The sequence below is a fragment of the Oncorhynchus masou genome, chromosome 15, assembly GCF_036934945.1.
Source record: "Oncorhynchus masou masou isolate Uvic2021 chromosome 15, UVic_Omas_1.1, whole genome shotgun sequence".
NCBI lineage: Eukaryota > Metazoa > Chordata > Actinopteri > Salmoniformes > Salmonidae > Oncorhynchus > Oncorhynchus masou.
In genome coordinates this window covers 28,188,561-28,211,803 of record NC_088226.1, presented here as the reverse complement: position 1 = coordinate 28,211,803, position 23,243 = coordinate 28,188,561, and the positions used below count along the sequence as shown (strand labels likewise).

General features: G+C 42.1%; 1 protein-coding gene across 6 annotated transcripts; it reads left to right on the top strand.

The window, feature by feature from the left end:
* The first annotated feature begins 1,406 nt into the window (after positions 1–1,406).
* On the top strand, positions 1,407–18,642 carry LOC135556082 (protein arginine N-methyltransferase 1-like). 6 transcript variants are annotated; one of them, XR_010457943.1, is made up of 11 exons: positions 1,408–1,512; positions 2,591–2,686; positions 4,509–4,664; positions 5,045–5,108; positions 5,225–5,367; positions 5,908–6,019; positions 6,646–6,761; positions 6,901–7,051; positions 7,240–7,361; positions 7,588–7,734; positions 17,958–18,642. XR_010457943.1 is itself a non-coding variant. In XM_064988992.1 (10 exons), exons 1-10 carry the CDS (start codon positions 1,453–1,455, stop codon positions 7,669–7,671), a joined length of 1,071 nt encoding a protein of 356 aa, XP_064845064.1. In that variant the 5' UTR covers positions 1,407–1,452; the 3' UTR covers positions 7,672–9,104. The 6 variants fall into 6 exon arrangements, 4 of the variants coding, with proteins under 4 accessions (XP_064845064.1, XP_064845061.1, XP_064845060.1 ...); XR_010457944.1 differs by lacking the exon at positions 17,958–18,642 and adding an exon at positions 17,351–17,950; XM_064988992.1 differs by lacking the exon at positions 17,958–18,642 and having other exon boundaries at positions 1,407–1,512; positions 2,600–2,686; positions 5,908–5,995; positions 7,588–9,104.
* The last annotated feature ends 4,601 nt before the right edge of the window (positions 18,643–23,243 follow it).

Here is a 23,243-nt window from a genome sequence, read left to right as displayed (position 1 = left end):
TATATTTGAACTGTGACCCTTGACCTCTGCTCAAGTACTACCTTACAGAAGAGATTTTCTCGGTCCAGTGCATACGGACTGTTGAAGAAGACAATGTTGGTAATGTTGGGACAACATTTATTTTTTTCGGGGAGAGTGTGACAGGTTAAATGAAATATTCATAGCCTGTTATACATTACAAAAGTATGAGTAAATTCATAGTATGTGAGGATCTTAAAACATCTAAGGTTAATAAGAATCATTCAGTATTAGTTGATAGAGGTTGATAACATTCATATAATTGTGTTAAAGTTAACATCCGTCAAGCGTGCAAAGGGTACGAATTGTGAGAGTAATGTGTAAACATTATATTGATTACTGTATTTTGTGGTGCCTAAAAGTGTTAATCTTTGATCTACGAAATGCTCTTAATCTATGAGCCGGAGATCGATTGCTCTGGTTTCCATCCATATTCCTGGGGAAATCGCGGTCTTTTCTCATTCAACTAAAAGTTTAATTGAGAAAACAACACCGTATCACTCGTGATTATTTCTCCCCTGTTTTCAGGTACTTTATTGATGATAAAAAAAATGTAATTTAAATGTTATAACTCAGTGTTTAAGGTGTCTTAGTAACATCTTGAGGAAGTTAGAGTTAAGTTTGAAGAGAGTAATATGAGCCCTGCTCGGTTGTAGCGAAGAATAGCATCATACTGAGAGTAGCTGCCATTTTATGTCGATTGTGAATGAACATGGTGCGTTGTTAATACGATATTTTGCTGTGTTATTTGTATAATGGTTTTTCTGTTGTTTTGTTTGGTGTTACTTTTGTGAAATGATTGAACTAAAAGTTGAATTGAGAAAACAACTCCATATCACTCGTGATTATTTCTCCCCTGTTTTCAGGGACGTAACACTACCACACGGCAACCGGTACCGGAGTGCCAAGAGGCTTCTAAACAACTTCTACCCCAAGCCATAAGACTCCTGAACATCTAGTCAAATGGCTGCCCAGACTATTCACATTGCCCTCCCCTCCCTTCCCTTCTCCATACCACTGCCACTCTCTGTTGCCATCTATGCATAGCCATTTTAATTAACTCTACCTACATGTACATACTGCCTCAAATAACAGACTCTGTACCAGCACCCCCATGTATATATATTTTTTTCACCGCTCATCTTTAAATACTTGTTGCTTGTATCTGTTATTCTTATCCGTATTTCTTGAAACAGCACTGTAGGTTAGGGGCTCGTAAGTAAGCATTTCACTGTAAGGTCTACTACACCTGTTGTATTCGCCGCATGTGACTAGTACGATTTGATTTGATTCGAGGTGAAATTGTGAACCAATGATAAATCTTTATGCAAAACTGGGACTGTCGTTTGGGAGGTGCCTGCAACACGGATCCAATTACGAACTGTATTTTGCGTCAAAGGGTGGGGGCTCAAAGCTGTGCGTTTTAATACCACTATGAGTCTGCGTCCAGGACCACACGGAATTGAAATGGCGGAGACGACAGATAGAATGGAGGTAAGCGCAGCGGTGTGGTCGAATACACTTTAAACAACATATAATTTGTTTCTGTAGGTTAAAATGTAAGTATTTTCACGAAGCAAAAGTGACTATATGTCCAATGGCACCGTAGGTCGCGGAGCCTGCTAGTTCAGAGAACACACGCACTTCACTATCAAAGCATCCATTTTAGCCAGGCACCATATAACGTTGGCTCATTCATTTGTCGCCACGTTTGCTAGCACAGTAAACTCTTACAGTGTATACGCGGTTGTCATGTAATTATAGTTACTGAATCATGAATGCAATTGGGAAATTGATTAGTATTGACATATATGTTGTGATCTAATCATTATCAAGCCATCGCTAGGTCGTGCTTCGGGGAGAGCCCGCATGGGTGCCAGGTTGGTAATGCTAACTAGCATTTCACAAGGCACATCTGGCACTGTGCCGGCATTTGATTTATGTAGCCCAAGTTCCGTTTTAATCCATCAAGTAAGTGTCGATAACTAAGTAAATTTAATAATTGTTAGACATTGGTGTTAGCTCTAAGTTGTGCTACTTACGTTAACCTAACCGGCAGCCCGGGAGGATTTAGACGCCACTATTTTAGCTAGATAACTATGTTCCTTGAATAAGGCAAGGCACATTTTCATTAAGGGAGCTCGCAAGTAACGTTCTCATGTTCAGCGCGCACCATTCGGTTAACTAATGGTTTTCTACGTTTATTTGCTGTCCCAACTTCACATCTGTCAGTGAAGGCCTAAATCACCATGTGCTTTCTCTCTCCCTTTGTGCTCTGAGAAAAGGAAAGCTTCATGCACTACACTGAACTTGGGCTTAACTACAACTACGTGAATTTAATACCGCACTCCCTTACTCCCAAATGTAACTAAAAAGTTGGAAGTGTTGTCTTATGAACATTAAATGTTAAGTTTTTAGTTACTTAAAGAAATTAACACACACTTCACATCTGTTCAAGAGTTATTTTATCAGCATGTTCTGCCTGGCTGTAAATGGTTTGGATAGAGAACCTTCATACATGTTCATTGTTGCCAGTCTGGTGCTGGTTGTGACTGTTATCTCTTTTGGTGAGATTTCTCAGGGGGAGAGCTCGGCCAAGCCAGCAGCAGAAGACATGACTTCTAAGGACTATTACTTTGACTCATACGCCCACTTCGGTATCCATGAGGTAGGTATATTTGGGAAAAATGGTAGTAGTTATACATTTCCAGTTGAAGTCAGCAGTTTACATACACCAATGTTGGAGTCATTAACTCGTTTTTCAACCACTCCACAAATGTCTTGTTAACCGCAAGTCGGTTAGGACATCTACTATGTGCATGACACAAGTCATTTTTCCAACAACTGTTAACAGACAGATTAATTCACTATCACAATTCCAGTGTGTCAAAAGTTTACAAACTAAGTTGACTGCCTTTAAACTGCTTGGAAAATTCCAGAAAATGTCATGATTTGGAAGTTTCTGATAGGCTAATTGACACCATTTGAGTCAATTGGAGGTGTACCTGTGGATGTTTCAAAGCCTACCTTCAAACTCAGTGCCACTTTTCTTGACATTATGAGAACATTTAAAAAAATCAGCCAAGACCTCCAAGTCTGGTTCATCCTTGGGAGCAATTTCCAAACGCCTGGAGGTACCACGTTTATCTGTACGAACAATAGTATGCAAGTATAAACACCATGGAACCACACAGCCGTCATACCACTAAGGAAGGAGACAAGTTCTGTATCCTGGAGGTGAACGTACTTTGGTGCGGAAAGTACAAATCAATCACAGAACAGCAGCAAAGCACCTTGTGAAGATGCTGGAGGAAACGGGTACAAAAGTATCTATATCCACAGTAAAACCAGGCCTATGTTGACATAACCTGAAAAGTCGCTCGGCAAGGAAGAAGCCACTTCTCCAAAACTGCCATGAAATAGCCAGACTACGGTTTGCAACTGCACATGGGGACAAAGATTGTACTTTTTGGAGAAATGTCCTCTGGTCTGATGAAACAGATGGCTTTTTGGCCATAATGACCATCGTTATGCATGGAGGAAAAGGGGGAGCCTTGCAAGCCGCGGAACACCATCCCGACCGTGAAGCGCGGGGGTGGCGGCATCATGTGGGGGTGCTTTGCTGCAGGAGGGACTGGTGCACTTCATAAAATAGATGGCATCATGGGGAATGAAATTTGTAAATATATTGAAGCAACACCTCAAGACATCAGTCAGGAAGTTATAGCTTGGTCGCAAATGGGTTTTCTAAATGGAAAATGACACCAAGCATACTTCCAAAATTGTGGCAAAATGGCTTTAGGACAACAAAGTCAAGGTATTGGAGTGGCCATCACACAGCCCTGACCTCAATCCTATAGAACATTTGTGGTCAGAACTGAAAAGGCATGTGCGAGCAAGGAGGCCTACATACCTGACTCGGGTTACACCGGCTCTGTCAGGAGGAATGGGCCAAAATTCACCCAACTTATTGTGGAAAGCTACCTGACACGTTTGACCCAAGTTAAACAATGTAAAGGCAATGCTACCAAATACTAATTGAGTGAACTTATGCCCCACTGGGAATGTGATGAAAGAAACTAAAGCTGAAATCAATCATTCTCTCCTATTATTGACATTTCACATTCTTAAGCTGAAGTGGTGATCCTAACTGACCTAAAACATAGATTTTTTTTTTAAAACTAGAATTAAATGTCAGGAATTGTGAAACTGAGTTAATGTATTTGGCTATGGTGTATGTACACTACCGTCTTCAAATGTTTATTTGGTGAGAATTGGTACCACAACAAATGGTTGAAATGTGGAGACTCCTGTCACACTGTCACATACTGAATTGTGGTCAGCATATCTGTACCAAAATACAATGGGGCTAATAATAGTCTTCGATGGGTAGTACATTTGTCAAATGTTCGGTCATGTATACATCCCAGTTTGAGTGACTCACCTCGTTAAAGCAACACGTACCTAATGTTCCTCGTCCTGCTCTGTAGGAGATGCTGAAAGATGAGGTGCGCACCCTGACCTACCGGAACTCAATGTTCCACAACAAGCACCTGTTCAAGGACAAGGTGGTGTTGGACGTGGGCAGTGGGACTGGAATCCTCTGCATGTTTGCAGCCAAAGCTGGTGCCAAGAAAGTCATAGGCGTAAGTATCCCCACCTTGTTTGCATATGGAGAAGAGACTCCTACACACACACCTCATTTACTGCCATGCATTGTCAATCGTCTGTAGTACCTTTTAGAACTTGTGATACAGCTTCACCATTCTTTATGCTATGTGTGACATGTCCCCGTGATCATACCATATTGTGTAAGGCACACCTGTTCTTAATCTAGCAGATGTGACTGCTTTGCATCAAGCCCCATTTTATTTGCTTAATCATAATGAACATAGAAAGCCCATGAATTCCCAGTGGACATCAATTCCCTTGATTGGTGCACTAAAGGATACCATGGTTCTGGTTAGTTGTCATTACTTGAGACACCCAAAGGCCTGCTGTCTAACCCTCGCTTCTGTGCTTTCAGATTGAGTGCAGCAGTATTTCTGACTATGCCGTGAAGATCGTCAAGGCCAACAAAATGGACCACAGTAAGTCAGTACTTTTCCCCTGCCACTTCAGTCTTCAGTCACACCTATCCTTCACAATGCTTCAACTTGGCTTGAAACAATGTTGTGGCTATTTAGTTGTAACTCCTTCTCCTTAGTTGTGACCATCATCAAAGGGAAGGTGGAGGAGGTGGACCTTCCTGTAGAGGGAGTGGACATCATCATCTCCGAGTGGATGGGCTACTGCCTCTTCTACGAGTCCATGCTCAACACTGTCATCTACGCCAGGGACAAGTGGCTGGTATGTTCCTGTCCGTATATTTAATTAGTACATTATGGAATAGACTTAAATGCTTGTTTGAATGTCTTAATTGCCATATTTCCCTATACTGATTTTCAAGGACAAGTGTTAAACTCTGTTTGGCCATATACCAAGGCTTTTAGGAGATTCAGTTCCTGACTTGCTGTGGAATTGGCCATAAAGTAAAACTCATTCCAGTGGATCTCGCCAGCGCCATGCTGGGGTGACTTATTGGGAACATTTCAGCTTTTGCACTGGTGTAAACTAAATGTTGTCCATACCATGGATAAGTGTTTGTCCTGTAACAATATTCAATCTGATCAAATTATGCAATTGTGAAGTGTTTTAGATTAGTGTTAGACTTTGTCTGGGGGCTCAACTCCCCTTGCAGACTGATGCATGCATACCACCAGCAGTCATTGTGCCATGATTCCACACAGCTGCAACAAAATGTCAGACCTCTGAATAGCCTGCTAATCTGTCATTCCTACGTGTGTTAACCTGCCATGCTCTTTTTCCCTCTCCCTTTCTGTCTCCCAGAAACCAGAGGGCCTGATTTTCCCAGACAGGGCTACCCTGTATGTCACAGCCATTGAGGATAGGCAGTACAAGGACTATAAAATCCACTGTGAGAATTCCTCTAAATTTTGGGGTAATGTAGTTGGTGTGATTTGGCCAGCGTTGTACCCATGTTTTTGGTTGGAGAGGAGCTAGTCAGGGGACTTTGAGTGTCAGATTGGATTCTGTGGTCAAGGACTGTCATGGCCCTTATTGAACAGATTCAGCTGACTCTAAAGGTGGTCTGTCATTGGAGCCAAAAGCTACTTTTACTGACTGTCATCCACAATTTGGGAAATAACATTTACTTGTACTGTGTTTGTATTAAGATCACTTTATTTGTCAATTGCACGCAAGGTCCAACCAAAATGTAACTCCCTTTTAACCTAACCCCTCTGAAAGATACATGCACGTGTTTTGGAGAGGTGCGGTGAGATGCCGCACTGGGTGCCTGGGGAGTTAAGTGCGTTGCGCAATGGTGTCTGATTTGATACCAGCAATCCTTAACTGCTAGGCTACCTGCCACCCCTGTAATAGTTAGCCATAATGCTGAACTAGCTAGCTAACTAGTCTGGACTTTGAAGTGTGCATTTCTAGACCTAGCAAAGCTTTCCTTTTCCTTCAAAGAGCAATGCCTGGATGACAATTTAATAAACTTACTTTCTAAACTCGCCATCTGCCTAGTTGTGGTGGTAACCCCCTATTTCTTCTCTGTAACAGGGTGGGAGAATGTGTACGGCTTCGATATGTCCTGCATCAAGGAGGTGGCCATCAAGGAGCCCCTAGTGGACGTGGTGGACCCCAAACAGCTGGTCAGCAGCGCCTGCCTCATCAAGGTGAGTCAATCACACTCAGCAGCCTCCCCAATATAGTTCTGTGACTTTGTATCGGCACCATATCTCCAGTTCTTCTCACCAGTTCAAACAGGATTTTGCCTTGTCATCTAAGTCTCCCCCCTCCCTACATTGTCCCCAGGAGGTGGACATCTACACGGTGAAGATCGACGACCTGTCCTTCACCTCGCCCTTCTGCCTGCAGGTGAAAAGGAACGATTACATTCACGCCCTCGTCACCTACTTCAACATCGAGTTCACTCGCTGTCACAAGAGGACGGGCTTCTCCACCAGTGAGTCTTTAGCCCCCCTGTAAACAGTGCACTACAATAGACTTGTTCACTGAATCCTCGTAAATTTAAGTATATGGTAAATGACAGCACACAAGTAGTCTTTAATAAGTGAGAGAATACATTTGACTCTTAAGGGCTTTTTTTTCTGTTGTGTGAAGTCATATTCGACCTGTTTCTCCTCTTCCCAGGTCCAGAGTCCCCCTACACCCACTGGAAGCAGACTGTATTCTACCTTGACGACTATCTGACTGTGAAAACTGGAGAGGAGATTTTCGGCAACATCAACATGAAGCCCAATGTCAAAAACAACGTAAGAGAGGAAAAACCTCCAAGTCTTAGTTTGTTGGGATACCTCTTTAGTCTCCAAGCCCAACCTTTTTTTTTTGCCTTCTGTTGGTTTGACGGTCTTATAAGGCTCTTTACGCTTTTCCTGGGTATAATTTTCCAAAACTAGAAATTATTAATCTTCTGTGGTTTAAAGCTGGGAGTTTATCCAGTGCCCACTCTTTTAACCTGTTTCTCTGTTTTGCTTGCAGAGGGACCTCGACTTCACAGTTGACATAGACTTCAAGGGTCAGCTCTGTGAGGTTTCCAAGACCTCAGAGTACAGAATGCGTTAGGTGCCCCCGTCTCCCACTCCTTGTGTGTTTTGTGAAAGGGGGAGTGCTGAAGGAAGAGCAGCGGTCAGTGTGTGTCTGTATGATCACTTAATTATCATCCTCCAAAACTAGTACTCTTAAGCAATATTTAAAATATTCTGTTTTGCTTTCTTGTAATGTTTAATCAGATGTTCTGAGGTTTAAAACAACCAGTGGAAAGACATGGCGACTCAATGTGCAATAGTCACAAATTGTTTTGTTTTTTTACGTGTGCTTATGTCTTTACGTTCAGCTCGATCTTAGCCTGTGCTTAAACTCGAAGCGTACACACACACACACTGACCCCCTCACCTGCCTGTACATAGTGTTATTGTTCAGTTATTTTGGCCTCTTTTTTTTATTTAACAGTCCTGGATCTTGTTGACTTGGCAGAACCCCCCCCCCCCCCACAATTTTCATAAGAAGTGCCTCCTATGACTGTTTCTGTCCCCACAGCCAGCCAATTAGGTTGTCTATTGGGGGGATGCAAATCAGCCATTGGTGTATTTAAAAATTCAGATTGAGAGTAATTGGAGCTGTGATATGACTATCATGACATGGGGCCTGCCTCAAGATGAGCTGAGTGGCCCCATGGATCATCATGTCTGATTGGGTAGTTCTGTGCTGATGATCTTGCACAAGACTGACCGTAAGTGGTTTGTTCTCATCCAGTAGGTGGGGGTGATGTAGTCTAACCATGAATCTGTTATAATTTCCCCCTCTTTCAGATTGGTCTTTGCTCAACCTGTTCTAGCAATCAGAATTCATAAGGACCCCCTACTAAGAAAAGCAAACAAGTGTGTTTTGATTAGAGGAGTTTAGCCCTGTGTACCTTAGTGCTAGACCTGGATGGCTGGTTTATTGGGACCACAGCAAAGCGTCCACTCTTCCCAGTGCAGGAGTAAACAAGATTCCTCTACCCTGTTGTCGTCATCGCCTGGATTCCGTAGCATTGGTTTAGCCTAACCCAGGGACCCTTGTTTGCCCTCTTGCGCAAAGTGAAGCACTTAAATCTGAAACATGTGCCAATATAGCCAGGCCGCCAGCCAGAAGTGGCAGATGTCTACCTCTGAGATTGGTTATTACCAGTTGGCTATGCAGGGTGGAGATGGGTCAGACCGGACTGTTTCATGTTGTCTTTTTTGGCCTTGCTGCTTCTCATGCGGCTTGAGTGCGGACCCAACATACTTTTAAATTTTATTTATCTTTTTATTTTATAAAGTGAAATGGAAAAATATCATGTCCTTTTCTTATTTTTTTACTTTTCAGAGTATTTGTATTGGCTCATGTCTTTATGGCAATTGGAATAGAGTTGGCTCTGAAGAAACCATTCATAAATAGAGGACACATGGCCAGTGTTGCTTAAACCTGTCAGGATTTGTGTACTCCCTTATTAAACTACTTGGCTTATCAGAGTCCATTTGTCATCAAAACAGTGGGGACTGTTTGAAAATAAATCGGGTCAGGTTTGTGTTAACGTGCAACAGTCTTTTAAGCAGTGGGTGTCTCGACAATCTGCTATACTAAACAAAGGCAACAATTTTACTGGGTTACAGCTCATAGAAGGTAATCAATCAATTGAAATGTGTTAGGCCTTAATCTATGGATTTCACATGACCGGGCAGGGGTGCAGCAATGGGTGGGCCTGGGAGTGCACAAACCAACCCACTAGCCAATCGTTATGAGCCCCCCCCCCACACACACACATTATTTACACTTAGCTCAAAGTATAAGTGTGCAAGGACTTAAATGGAGGCCTACAGCAAGATGTTGAGGCCTGAACTTTACTCTTTAAGTTACCACACAGACTCACTGAGCTTACCATTTGAAGTATTTTGGATAGAGGTCGACCAATCACTTTTCAAAGCCGATACCGATTAATCGGCTGATTTTTAAAATGTATTTAATAACAATTACACCGATACTGAAGGAACACTTATTGTAACTTAACATAACTCAATTTAGCCTCAAACAATGAAACATGTTTGGTTTAAATAAAGCAAAAACAAAGTGTTGGAGAAGAAAGTAAATGTGCAATATGTGCCATGTAAGAAAGCTGACGTTTAAGTTCCTTGCTCAGAACATAAGAAAGCTGGTGGTTCCTTTTAACATGAGTTCAATATTCCCAGGTAGAAAGTTTTAGGTTGTAGTAGTTATAGGACTATTTATCTCTATACCATTTGTATTTCATATACCTTTGCTGTTTAGTATTGCCAGTGTAACTGTATAGCTCGAACCAGGAACACAACGACAACAGACACCCTCGAAGCAGCGTTACCCATGCAGAGCAAGGGGGACAACGACTAGTCTCCGAGCGAGTGACGCTATTAGCGCGCACCCCGCTAACTAGCTAGCCATATCACATCGTTACACCACCCTAATCTCGGGAGTTCATAGACTTGAAGTCATAAACAGCGCGATGCTTGACGCACTACGAAGAGCTGTTTGAATGAATGCTTATGAGCCTTCTGCTGCCTACCATCGCTCAGACTGCTCTATCAAATCATAGACTTATAACATACACAGAAATGCGAGCCGTAGGTCATTAATATGGTCGAATCCGGAATATCATCTCGAAAACAAGACGTTTATTCTTTCAGTGAAATACGGAAACGTTCCGTATTTTATCGAACGGGCGGCATCCATCAGTCTAAATATTCCCGTTACATTGCACAACCTTCAATGTTGTCATAATTACGTAAAATTCTGGCAATGAGCCAGCGGCCCAAACTGTTGCTTATACCCTGACTGCGTGCAATGAACGCAATAGAAGTGACACAATTTCACCTGGTTAATATTGCCTGCTAACCTGGATTTCTTTTAGCTAGGTATTCAGGTTTAAAAATATATACGTGTGTGTATTGATTTTAAGAAAGGCATTGGTGTTTATGGTTAGGTACACGTTGGAGCAACGATAGTCCATTTTCGCAAATGCGCACTGCATCGATTATATGCAACGCAGGACACGCTAGATAAACTAGTAATATCATCAACCATGTGTAGTTATAACTAGTGATTAGGATTGATTAAGTTTAATTCTAGCTAGCAATTTACCTTGGCTTCTTACTGCATTCGCGTAACAGGCTGGCTCCTCGTGAGGCAGGTGGTTAGAGCGTTGGACTAGTTAACCGCAAGGTAAACTAGGTAAAAATCTGTTGTTCTTCCCCTGAACAATGCAGTTAACTCACCGTTCCTAGGCCGGCATTGAAAATAAGAATGTGTTCTTAATTAACTGACTTGCCTAGTTAAATAAAGGTGTTAAAAATAAGAATTAAAAAAAATCGGCATCCAAAATGACCGATGTCCGATTGTTATGAAAATTGATCAGCCATTCCGATTAATCGGTCGACCTCTAATTAATCGGTCTAACCCCTAATAGAACATGGTTACAGACCCAACAACATATAGCATCCCCTCGTGAAGAAAAGCACATGAGCTAATACACAAAGTAAGCAAAACAAATAATTCCAATCTTGCCTAAAATGATTAAGATACTGAGATACACATATAGTGTATATAATCAATAGGCCTTTATCAACTGAGAAGTACAAACTATGGCTTAAGGGAACGATGAGCGGATAAGTGGCTATCTGTAATTTTTATTTAGACCTTAATGAATGAGCTAAGACCAAGGTTAGTCAATATAACTATTTGTTCAGCACTTTTGTAATGTACAGCGACAGAATTCAGAACATGGGCTGTTCTTAAAGTATTCTCCCTGTACACAAAGTCAGAACCATATTATCAATAAAGGGGGCATATAAAAAAACAATGAAAGCTTTTACAATATTCAAGAACATTTCTCAGGCTATAGGCTAAGAAATGCACCACAAAGTAGGCTAAGTTATACGGGGAAAGTTACCAAATGGTGAGGCACATGGGCTACGAACAGCTTACTTACACAACATACATTTAGTATTACTTTCTTAGCTACAGTACACATATCTCCCTGGCATATTACATAATTTACTTAGTCATCAAAGTCTATGGTGTGCCATTCTCTGGATTTATGGAGCTTACATGACAACTGGGAAGATAGAATCATGGTATCAGTGATCTTCAGGTCGGAGCTCTAGAAAGAGGCCAGAGTTCCTGACTTGGAATTCTGTGTTGGATGACTGTTCAAAACCTATTTTCCCAGTCGGAGCTATTTTTTTTCAGAGTTCCCAGTTGTCTTGAACTCACTAAAGTCTGAGATTTCCCAGTTCCGAGTGTCCAGTTGTTTTGTAGGCGGCAAAAGTCATGCTGGATTGACAGCATGGCCAATGTATTCAACCTTTTCTAGCCCATGGTGTTGCTTGTGAATGTTTATTTTAAGCTTGGAAAAGAGACCATTGAACCCAGACTTCGACCACAAACCCTCTCCACTGAATAGCAGGCAGGGGAAACAAAATAGTGATTGCTTTATATCGCTTGCAGTTAGCTGCTGATTCCTACTAAACCACTCATTGTTGAATTTGTGATTTCCAACTTGTGTAATGTTTATGGCGAGAGCACCGATTAAGTTTTATCTATAATTTCTCTTCATATGACAAGGATTGAAAAGGATTTGCCAGTAGATTGTCAACATGATTCATGATAATGACTGCTTGTCTAGCTTGCTAGCTAAGATTGTGAATAGTATGATGTTGACATGATCAGCCAAAGACTTGAACCCGATCAACCTGAAAATAGTTGTGCAGCGACCCTCCCCATCTAACCTGACAGAGCTTGAGAGGATCTGCAGAGAAGAATGGGAGGAACTTCCCAAATACAGGTGTGCCAAGCTTGTAGCGTCATTCCCCAAAAAACTTGAGGCTGTAATAGCTGCCAAAGGCACTTCAACAAAGTACTGAGTAAAGGGTCTGAATACTTATGTAAATGTCATATTTCATGTAATGAAAATTTGCAAAAATGTCTAAACTGTTTTTGCTTTGTCATTATGGGGTATTGTGTGTCAAATTGTTCTTCCGAGTGGCGCAGCGGTCTAAAGCACTGCATCTCAGTGTTAGAGGTGTCACTACAGGCCCTGGATTGATTCCAGGCTGTATCACAACCGACCGTGATTGGGAGTCCCAAAGGGCGGCCCACAATTTGCCCAGCGTCGTCTGGGTTAGGGTTTGGCCGGGTTAGGTCGTCATTGTAAATAAGAATTTATTCTTATCCGACTTGCCTAGTTCAATAAAAGTTCAATAAAGAAAATAAAAGATTGATGAGGAGAGAAAAAAAACAATTTAATCCATTTTAGAATAAGGCTGTAAAGTCAAGGGGTCTGAATACTTTAAGAATGCACTGCAGATAAACAGTATCAGTCAAAAGTTTGGACACTCCTACTCAAGGGGTTTTATTTTTTATTATTTTCTACATTGTAGAATAATAGTGAAGACATCAAAACTATGAAATAACACATATGGGATCATGTAATAACCAAAAAGTGTTAAACAATTCAGATTCTTCAAATAGCCACCCTTTGCCTCGATGACAGCTTTGCACACTCTTGGCATTCTCGCAAACAGCTTCACCTGGAATGCTTTTCCAGCAGTCTTGGAGTTCCCACATATGCTGAGCATTTGTTGGCTATTTTTCCTTCACTCAGCGGTCCAACTAATCCTAAACCATCTCAATTGGGTTGAGGTCAGGTGATTGTGGAGGCCAGGTCATCTGATGCAGCACACCATCACTCTCCTTCTTGGTCAAATAGAACTTATACAGCCTGGAGGTGTGTTGGATCATTGTCCTGTTGAAAAACAAATGATAGTCCCACTAAGCGTAAACCAGATGAGATGGCGTATCGCTGCAGAATGCTGTGGTAGCCATGTTGGTTAAGTGTGCCTTGAATTCTAAATAAATCACTGTTAGTGTCACCAGCAAAGCACCATCACACCACCTCCTCCATGCTTCACGGTGGGAACATATAGAGATCATCCGTTCATCAACTCTCCGTCTCACAAAGATACAGCGGTTGGAATCAAAAATCTCAAATTTGGACTCATCAGACCAAAGGACAGATTTCCACCAGTCTAATGTTCATTGCTTGAGTTTCTTGGCCCAAGCAAGTCTCTTATTTGTGTCCTTTAGTAGTGGTTTCTTTGCAGCAATTCGGCCATGAAGGCCTGATTCACGAAGTCTCCTCTGAACAGTTGATGTTGAGATGTGTCTGTTACTTGAACTCTGTGAAGCATTTATTTGGGCTCCAATCTGAGGCTGGTAACTCAAATGAACTTATCATCTGCAGCAGATGACTCTGGGTCTTAACTCGGGTCTTCCTTTCCTGTGGCGTCCTCACGAGAGCCAGTTTCATCATAGCTTTTGATGGTTTTTGGGACTGCACTTGAAGAAACTTTTAAAGATTTGACATTTTCAATATTGACTGACCTTCATGTCTTAAAGTAATGATGGACTCTCGTTTCTCTTTGCTTATTTGAGCTGTTCTTGCCATAATATGGACTTGGTCTTTTAACAAATAAGGCTATCTTCTGTATACTACCCCTACCTTGTCACAACACAACTGATTGACTCAAACACATTAACTTGTTATGGCTGCAATCCCGCTAACGGGATAATTGTCATCAACAACCGCTGAATTGCATAGCGCTACATTCAATGAAGATTACTACAAATATTTACATTCATGAAATCACAAGTGCAATATAGGAAAACACAGCTGAGCCTTTTGTTAATCCACCTGTCATGTCAGATTTAGAAAATATCCTTTACAGTGAAAGCAATCCGAGCGTTTGTGTAAGTTTATCGATCGCTCGACAAAACATTCAGTACACTTAGCATCAAGTAGCTTGGTCACGAAAATCAGAAAAGCAATCAAATTAATCGTTTACCTTTGATGATCTTCTGATGTTTTCACTCACAAGACTCCCAGTTACACAATAAATGTTCCTTTTGTTCCATAAAGATTATTTTTATATCCAAAATACCTCCGTTTGTTTGGCGCGTTATGTTCAGAAATCCACAGGAAAGAACGGTCACGACAATGCAGACAAATTCCAAATAGTTTCCGTAATATCCACAGAAACATGTCAAACGTTTTTCATAAATAATCCTCAGGTTGTTTTTAAAATATATAATCGATAATATATCAACCGCAAATGTTTTTATCAGTAGGAGAGGGAAAAGCAATGGCTGTCCAAACTCTGTTGCGCGAGCAAAACTCATGCGACCGCTTGACGCGATGTTATCTTTCTGGCTCATTTTCCAAAATAAAAGCCTGAAACTATGTCTGAAGACTGTTGACACCTTGAGGAAGCGATAGGAAAAGGAATCTGGTTGATATCCCTTTAAATGGAGCAAAGGGAGCCTTTGGAACACTGAGTTTTTAAAATAGAAGCTACTTCCTGGTTTGATTTTCCTACATCAGTTTTGTTATACTCACAGACTATTTTGACAGTTTTGGAAACTTTAGAGTGTTTTCTATCCAATACTACTAATGATATGCATATATTAGCAACTGAGACTGAGGAGCTGGCCGTTTACAATGGGCACCTTTTCATCCAAGCTACTCGATACTGCCCCTGCAGCCATAAGAAGTTTTAAGGAAAGAAATTCCACAAATTAACTTTTTACAAGGCACACCTGTTAATTGAAATTCATTCCAGGTGACTACCTCATGAAGCTAATTGAGAGAATGCCAAGGGTGTGCAATGCTCTCACCAAGGCAAAGGGTAGCTACTTTGGAGAATCTCAAATATAAAATATATACACTTTTTTGGTTACTACACGATTCCATATGTGTTGTTTAATAGTTCTGATATCTTCACTTTTATTCTGCAATGTAGAAAATAGTGAAACTAACGAAAAACCCTGGAAGGAGTAGGTGTGTCCAAACTTTTGACTGGTACTGTATATATGCACTTAAATAAAAGCTATTTTTTGTGCATTAAAGTAACATCAAATTGATCAGAAGTACAGTGTAGACATTGTTAATGTTGTAAATGACTATTGTAGATGGAAACAGCCGCCAGAGCCCCTCTGCCCAGAGCCGCCAGAGCCCCTCTGCCCAGAGCCGTCAGAGCCATCAGAGCCCCTCTGCCCAGAGCCGCCAGAGCCCCTCTGCCCAGAGGCGCCAGAGCCCTCTGTCCCGAGCAGCTGTCCATCTGTCCCGAGCAGCTGTCCATCTGTCCCGAGCAGCTGTCCCTCTGTCCCGAGCAGCTGCCCCTCTGTCCCGAGCTGCTCCTCTGTCCCGAGCTGCTCCTCTGTCCCGAGCTGCTCCTCTGTCCCGAGCTGCCCCTCTGTCCCGAGCTGCCCCTCAGGCCAGTGGGGTCATTAAGTAGGGTCGCCGTGGTTCGGAGAAACTATGGTGAAGTGGGGGCCACGTCCAGCACCAGAGCCGCCACCGCGGACAGATGCCCACCCAGACCCTCCCCAATAGGTTCAGGTTTTGCGGCCAGAGTCCGCACCTTGGGGGGGGGGTCACACCCTGACCATAGTTTGCTTTGTATGTTTCTATGTTTTGTTTGGTTAGGGTGTGATATGAGTGGGCATTCTATGTTTCATGTCTAGTTTGTCTAGTTCTATGTTTGGCCTGATATGGTTCTCAATCAGAGGCAGGTGTGAGTCATTGTCTCTGATTGGGAACCATATTTAGGTAGCCTGTTTGGGGTTGGGTTTTGTGGGTGATTGTTCCTGTTCCTGTGTTAGTTTGCACCAGTTTAGGCTGTTTCGGTTTTCACGTTACGTTTATTGTTTTTGTATTGATTCGTGTTTCCTTTTTTTTCATTAAAACATGAATCTAAATAGCCACGCCGCATTTTGGTCCGACTCTCCTTCACATAAAGAAAACAGTTACAGTTATCCAGTGATTGTACGTTGGCTAATAGGACTGATGGTAAAGGGAGATTACCCACTCGCCATTGGATCCTTACAAGGCACCCCGACATACGTCCCCGATATCTCCGTCTCTTTCTCCTTTCAAATGACGGGGATGAGGGCCTTGTTTGGTGTCTGAAGTAAATCCTTTGCGTCCGACTCGTTAAAGAAAAAATATTCTTCCAGTATGAGGTGTGTAATCGCTGTCATTATATCTAGAAGCTCTTTTCGGTTATAAGAGACTGTGGCAGAAATATTATGTATAAAATAAGCTACAAATAATGTGAAAAAACACACACAATAGCACAATTGGTTAGTAAAACCACAGCCATCTCACCCGGCGCCATTGTATCAATATACTTGTACAGTACAGCTTATGTACAGCTTGGGCTGGCATGACTGTGAAAGACCAATTATGGTATGTATTATTTTAGGTCATTCAGAGTGTATGTTACCGGGCGGGCCATTTGGATAATGTTTGGAAACATTACAGTATATTCACTTCTCCAGACACCACAGCACACCAAGAGACTATGAATGATTGCTTGGCCATATTCTCAGAATGCCCAGATATTAGATTTATGTCCCAATGTGGATGAAGTGGATTGAAGTATAGAATATTAGATATTTGTCGGCCTATGTGGACAACTCTGGCTAGAGGGTCTTGTACACTCTGATCTACTATGCAATGAATCTTGGTCATATATACTTTACGATACTCTCTTGCCTGAATTGACAACTTGTCTGGCCTGGATAGTCATATCATCTGAGTAGGTTAGAGTGAATATGACTCAAAGGGGGCTGGTGGGAGGAGCTATAGGACGAAAGGCTCATTTTATTTTATTTTCTTGTTTTCTTTCAGCCAACTTGACACAACTGTGGGAAGCATTGGAGTCACCATTGGCCAGTATCCCTGTGGAATGCTTTCGACACTTTGTAGAGTCCATACCCCAACGAATTAAGACTATTCTGAGGGCAAAAGAGGGTGCAGCTCAATATTAGGAAGGTGTTCCTAATGTTTTGTGCACTCTGTATTTTTTGCTAGCTTTCCATCTGACTGATGAAGTAGAGAAAATGCCATAGTTCGCAAGATTGAAATTGCTGGGGGAAAGCTAGCTAACCTTTGCTGATGTTAACTCCCACCATCAGTCTGAGTTGAGTTCACCTTAGCTAAGTGGACTGTAGCTAGGTTTCTTGAAAATAACAACTAGTTATATAATTGTTAGTTATATTTTAAAGACTAGTTACTGATATTGAACACTTTTAGTCAAACTACTTTGTTCCCCTGCCTGTTTATAGATGAATTGGTGACTGAAAAAGTTAGCAATATAAATGCCCCTCTTGATTTCACTGCAAATAATTTGGGTGATTTGGCTTGTGCACATTTAGCTGAGTGTTTCATTAGTTAGCTAAGTTACTGACTGACTAGGCTTATTCTTATTCATGTTTTTGTTGTTGTTGCATTTCAGGTGGAGAGTGAGTGGGATCACAGAGAGCAGCATGCTGCTGACCGTCCAGGTCCCACATTCATAAAGCATCTCAGAGTAGGTGTGGTGATTTAGGATAAGTTTTGCCTTCACACAGTACAAATACATTGACAAGGGGGAGCTGATCAGAGATCACTATTCCTACTCTGAGACACTTTGTGGATATTGGCCCTGGAAGAAAGCTGTTACCCAATACTTTGCACAGCAGTCGTTTCACCATAGTACCCTAGAGGTATTACAGTCAATGATTATTAACTGAATATTGTATGTAAATTGCCATATATTTGTTGTTGAAGTAAAAAGACATGTTACAAAACACACTCGAAGGGTTGGTTGTCTCTAGTTGGTTCCTCGGGTCTCCACCGAATTGGGTAGATCTGCTTTTAGTTTTTATGTGCCCAGCTGCTGGAACAATCTGCAGATCTCGTTGAAATTGGATGTTCTGGTGGCCACTCAGGCAGTTTAGTGTGTTGATTGAATACCTGGTAGCTGAGAGATGTAGATGTTATCTATGATTGTATTTTTGATTTGTGTATTGTAACTGTTGCTTGTATTCTATAAAATGTGTAAATTGTAAAATGCAGGGCTCCCTTGTAAAAGAGACCTTGGTCTCAATGGGACCCCCTGTTGAAATAAAGGTAAAATCAAAATAAATATATCAATGACACTTAAGAAAGGGTTGGATTTTCAGTAACGTGCAGTAAATACTAACAGCTTTTGTGATTAAAGGTACATAATGTATTTATTGTAATCTCTCTGTCAGTCTAATCAATGTATGCTGTGACATGGGCCTGGATGGTGAGACATCTTTTTCAAGCTGCCTGACTGAATACTGTGGCCTTCAGTGCTACCGGAAGCAAGGGCCTTACCTGGGACTGCAGCAACACCCTCTCTCTCACACAGCCATTCTGTCAACATGTATTCTTCCCATTGAACAATGGAACAAATAGACAAAGTGAATATGTCAGTGCTTTCGCCTGTAGAAGTTTGTATGAATTTGAATGGTCAAATACAAACTTCCACGGGCAAAAGCACTGACATATTCACTTTGTCTACTTGTCCTGTTCTTCAATCTTGACTGGGATATATATTTTAGTTCACACACTTGTGTGATGTGTCTGATATACAGTACCAGTCAAAAGTTTGACCTACTCATTCCAGGGTCTTTCTTTATTTTTACTATTTTCTACATTGTAGAATAATAGAAAATACATCAAAACTATGAAATAACACATATGGAATCATGTAGTAAGTGTTAAACAAAGTAGCCAACCTTTGCCTTGATGACAGCTTTGCACACTCTTGGCATTCTCTCAACCAGCTTCATGAAGTAGTCACTTGGAATGCATTTCAGTTGTGTCTTGTTAAAAGTTAATTTCTTTCCTTCTTAATGAGTTTGAGCCAATCAGTTTAGTTGTGACAATGTAGGTGTGGTATACGGAAGATAGCCTTATTTGGTAAAAGACCAAGTCCCTATTATTGCAAGAACAGCTCAAATGAACAAAGTGAAAAGACAGTCCATCATTACTTTAAGACATGAAGGTCAGTCAATATGGAACATTTCAAGAACATTTCTTCAAGTACAGTTTTACAAACCATCAAGCGCAAAGATAAAACTGGATCTCATGAGGACCGCCACAGGGAAGGAAGACACAGAGACACAGAGGACACAGAGGACAGAAAGAAAGTTAATTAGAGTTAACTGCACCTCAGAAATTGCAGCCTAAATAAATGCTTCACAGAGTTCAAGTAACAGACACATCTCAACATCTACTGTTCAGAGGTGATTGTGTGTTCAAGACGTTGCCGACAGAGGGGTTCCTCGGTTCTAGTCCTTAGGAAACTTTGTAGTATCATTTTTTTAAATGTATTATTTATTACATTGTTATCCCAGAAAATGTGTTATTACATACAGCCGGGAATAACTATTGGATATCAGAGAGACATCAACTTACTAGCACTATGGCCAGGAATACGACTTTCCCAAAGCGGATCCTTTGTCAGAACCACCCAGGGCATCTGAACTGATTCCAGAGGCTGACCCAAAACAACATCGCAGCAGAAGAGGGAGACAGGTCAGACTTCAGAGGCACGCACACCATCCACCGCTTCAGAGTATATTACTCGTTAATGTCCAGTCTGTAGATAATAAGGTAGACTAAATTAGGGCAAGTGTTGCTTTCCAGAGAGATATCAGGGATTGTAACGTACTCTGTTTCACGGAAACATGGCTCTCGGGATATGCTGTCGGAGCCGGTACAGCCACCGGGATTCTTCGTGTGTCACGCCGACAGAAATAAAAATATCTCTGGGAAAAAGAAAGGCTGGGGTGTATGTTTCATGATTAACGACTTATGGTGTAATTGTAACAACAAACAGGAACTCAAGTCCTTTTGTTCACCTAGAATGACCTAGAATTCCTCACAATCAAATGCCGACCGTATTATCTCCCAAGAGAATTCTCATCGGGGGGCTGTGTATATCCCCCCTCAAGCCAATACCATGACGACCATCAAGGAACTTCACTGCAAACTAGAAACCATATATCATGAGGCTGCATTTATTGTAGCTGGGGTATTTAACAAAGCAAATTTGAGAATAAGGCTACCTAAATTCTATCAACATATTGTTTGTAGAACTCGCATTGACAAAACTCTGGATCACTGCTACTCTAACTTCCGCGATGCATACAAAGCCCTCCCCCGCACTCCCTTCGGCAAATCTGACCACAACTCCTTTTTGTTCCTCCCTTCCTATAGGCAGAAACTCAAACAGGATGTACCCGTGACAAGGACTATTCAACTCTGGTCTGACCAATCAGAATCCACGCTTCTAGATCGTTTTGATGCAGATTGGGACATGTTCCAGGTAGCCTCAGAGAATAATATCGATTTATACGCTGATTCGTTGAGTGAGTTTATACGGAAGTGCATAGGAGGTGTTGTACCCACTGTGACTAACAAATATCCTAATCAGAAACCGTTGATGGATGGCAGCATTTGCGCAACACTGAAAGCGCGAACCACCCCATTTAACCATGGAAAGTTGACTGGCAATATGGCCGAATACAAACAGTGTAGTTATTCCCTCCGCAAGCAATCAAACAAGCAAAATGTCAGTATAGAGACAAAGTGGAGTTGCAATTCAACGGCCCAGACATGAGACGTAAATGGCAGGGTCTACAGACAATCACGGACTACAAAAAGAAAACCAGCCACGTCACGAACAGCGACGTCTTGCTTCCAGACAGAGTATATACCTTCTTTGCCCGCTTTGAGGATAATACAGTGCCACCAAGGACTGTGGGCCCTCCTTCTCCGTGGCCGACGTAAGTAGGGATTTAATCGTGTTAACACACGCAAGGCTGCCGGCCCAGACAGCATCTCGAGCCGCATCCTCAGAGCATGTGCAGACCAGCTGGCTGGTGTTTACAGACATATTCAATCTCTCCCTATCCCAGTCTGCTGTCTCCACATGCTTCAAGATGGCCACCATTGTTCCTGTACCCAGGAAGGTAAATGTAACTGAAGTAAATTACAATCGCCCCGTAGCATTCACTTCTGTCATCATGAAGTGCTTTGAGAGACTAGTCAAGGATCATATCACCTCTACCTTATCTGTCACCCTAGACCCACTTCAATTTGCGTACTGCCCCAATAGGTCCACAGGCATGCAATCGCCATCACACTACACACTGTCCTATCCCACCTGGACAAGAGATATACCTATGTAAGAATGCTGTTCATTGACTACAGCTCAGCATTCAACACCATAGTACCCTCCAAGCTCATCAATAAGCTTGCGGCCCTGGGTCTTAACCCCGCCCTGTGCAATTGGGTCCTGGACTTCCTGACAGGCCACCCCCTGGTGGTGAAGGTTGGAAACAGCATTTCTACTTCGCTGATCCTCAAACAATGCTCCACAAGGGTGCATGCTCAGCCCCCTCCTGTACTCCCTGTTCACCCATGACTGCATGGCCATACACGCCTCCCACTCAATCATCAAGTTTGCAGATGACACAGCAGTAGTAGGCTTGATTACCCACAACGACGAGATAGACTATAGGGAGAAGGTGAGGGCACTCAGAGTGTGTTGTCAGGAAAACATCCACTCATTCAACGTCAACAAAACAAAGGAGATGATCGTGGACTTCAGGCAACAGCAGAGGGAGCACCCCCCATCCACATCGAAGGGACAGCAGTGGAGAAGGTGGAAAGTTTGAAGTTCCTTGGCGTACAAATCACGGAAAAACTGAAATGGTCCACCCACACAGACAGTGTGGTGAAGAAGGAGCAACAGCGTCTCTTCTACCTCAGGAGGCTGAAGAAATTTGGCATGTCACCTAAAACCCTCACAAACTTTTACAGATGCACAATTGAGAGTATCCTGTCGAGCTGCATCACCGCCTGGTACGGTAAATGCACTGCCCATAGCCACAGGGCTCTCCAGAGGGTGGTGCGGTCTGCACAACGCATCACCGGGTGCATACTACCTGCCCTCCAGGACACCTACACCACCCAATGTCACAGGAAGGCCAAAAAGATCATCAAGGACAACAACCACCCGCACTGTCTGTTCACCCCGCTACCATCCAGAAGGCGGGGTCAGTACATGTGCATCAAATCTGGGACTGAGAGACTGAAAAATTGCTTCTCAAGGCCATCAGACTGTTAAACAGCCATCACTAACACAGTGAGGCTTCTGCCTACACACAGATTTAAAATCATTGGCCACTTAAATAAATGGATCACTAGTCACTTTAATAATGGCGCTTTAATAATGTTTTACTCATTACTCATATAATGTATAAACTGTATTTTATAGCATATATTGCATCTGCCTATGCTGCTCGGTCATTGCTCATCCATATACAGTGCCTTGCGAAAGTATTCGGCCCCCTTGAACTTTGCGACCTTTTGCCACATTTCAGGCTTCAAACATAAAGATATAAAACTGTATTTTTTTGTGAAGAATCAACAACAAGTGGGACACAATCATGAAGTGGAACGACATTTATTGGATATTTCAAACTTTTTTAACAAATCAATAACTGAAAAATTGGGCGTGCAAAATTATTCAGCCCCTTTACTTTCAGTGCAGCAAACTCTCTCCAGAAGTTCAGTGAGGATCTCTGAATGATCCAATGTTGACCTAAATGACTAATGATGATAAATACAATCCACCTGTGTGTAATCAAGTCTCTGTATAAATGCACCTGCACTGTGATAGTCTCAGAGGTCCGTTAAAAGCGCAGAGAGCATCATGAAA

Excerpts from the sequence above, each read along its gene's own strand:
- LOC135556082 (XM_064988988.1), top strand. The coding sequence starts at position 1,453 with ATGAGTCTGCGTCCAGGACCACACGGAATTGAAATGGCGGAGACGACA. Across the intron at positions 4,665-5,044 it reads GTGCCAAGAAAGTCATAGGC|ATTGAGTGCAGCAGTATTTC; the intron begins GTAAGTATCCCC and ends CTGTGCTTTCAG. Across the intron at positions 7,052-7,239 it reads GAGGACGGGCTTCTCCACCA|GTCCAGAGTCCCCCTACACC; the intron begins GTGAGTCTTTAG and ends TCCTCTTCCCAG.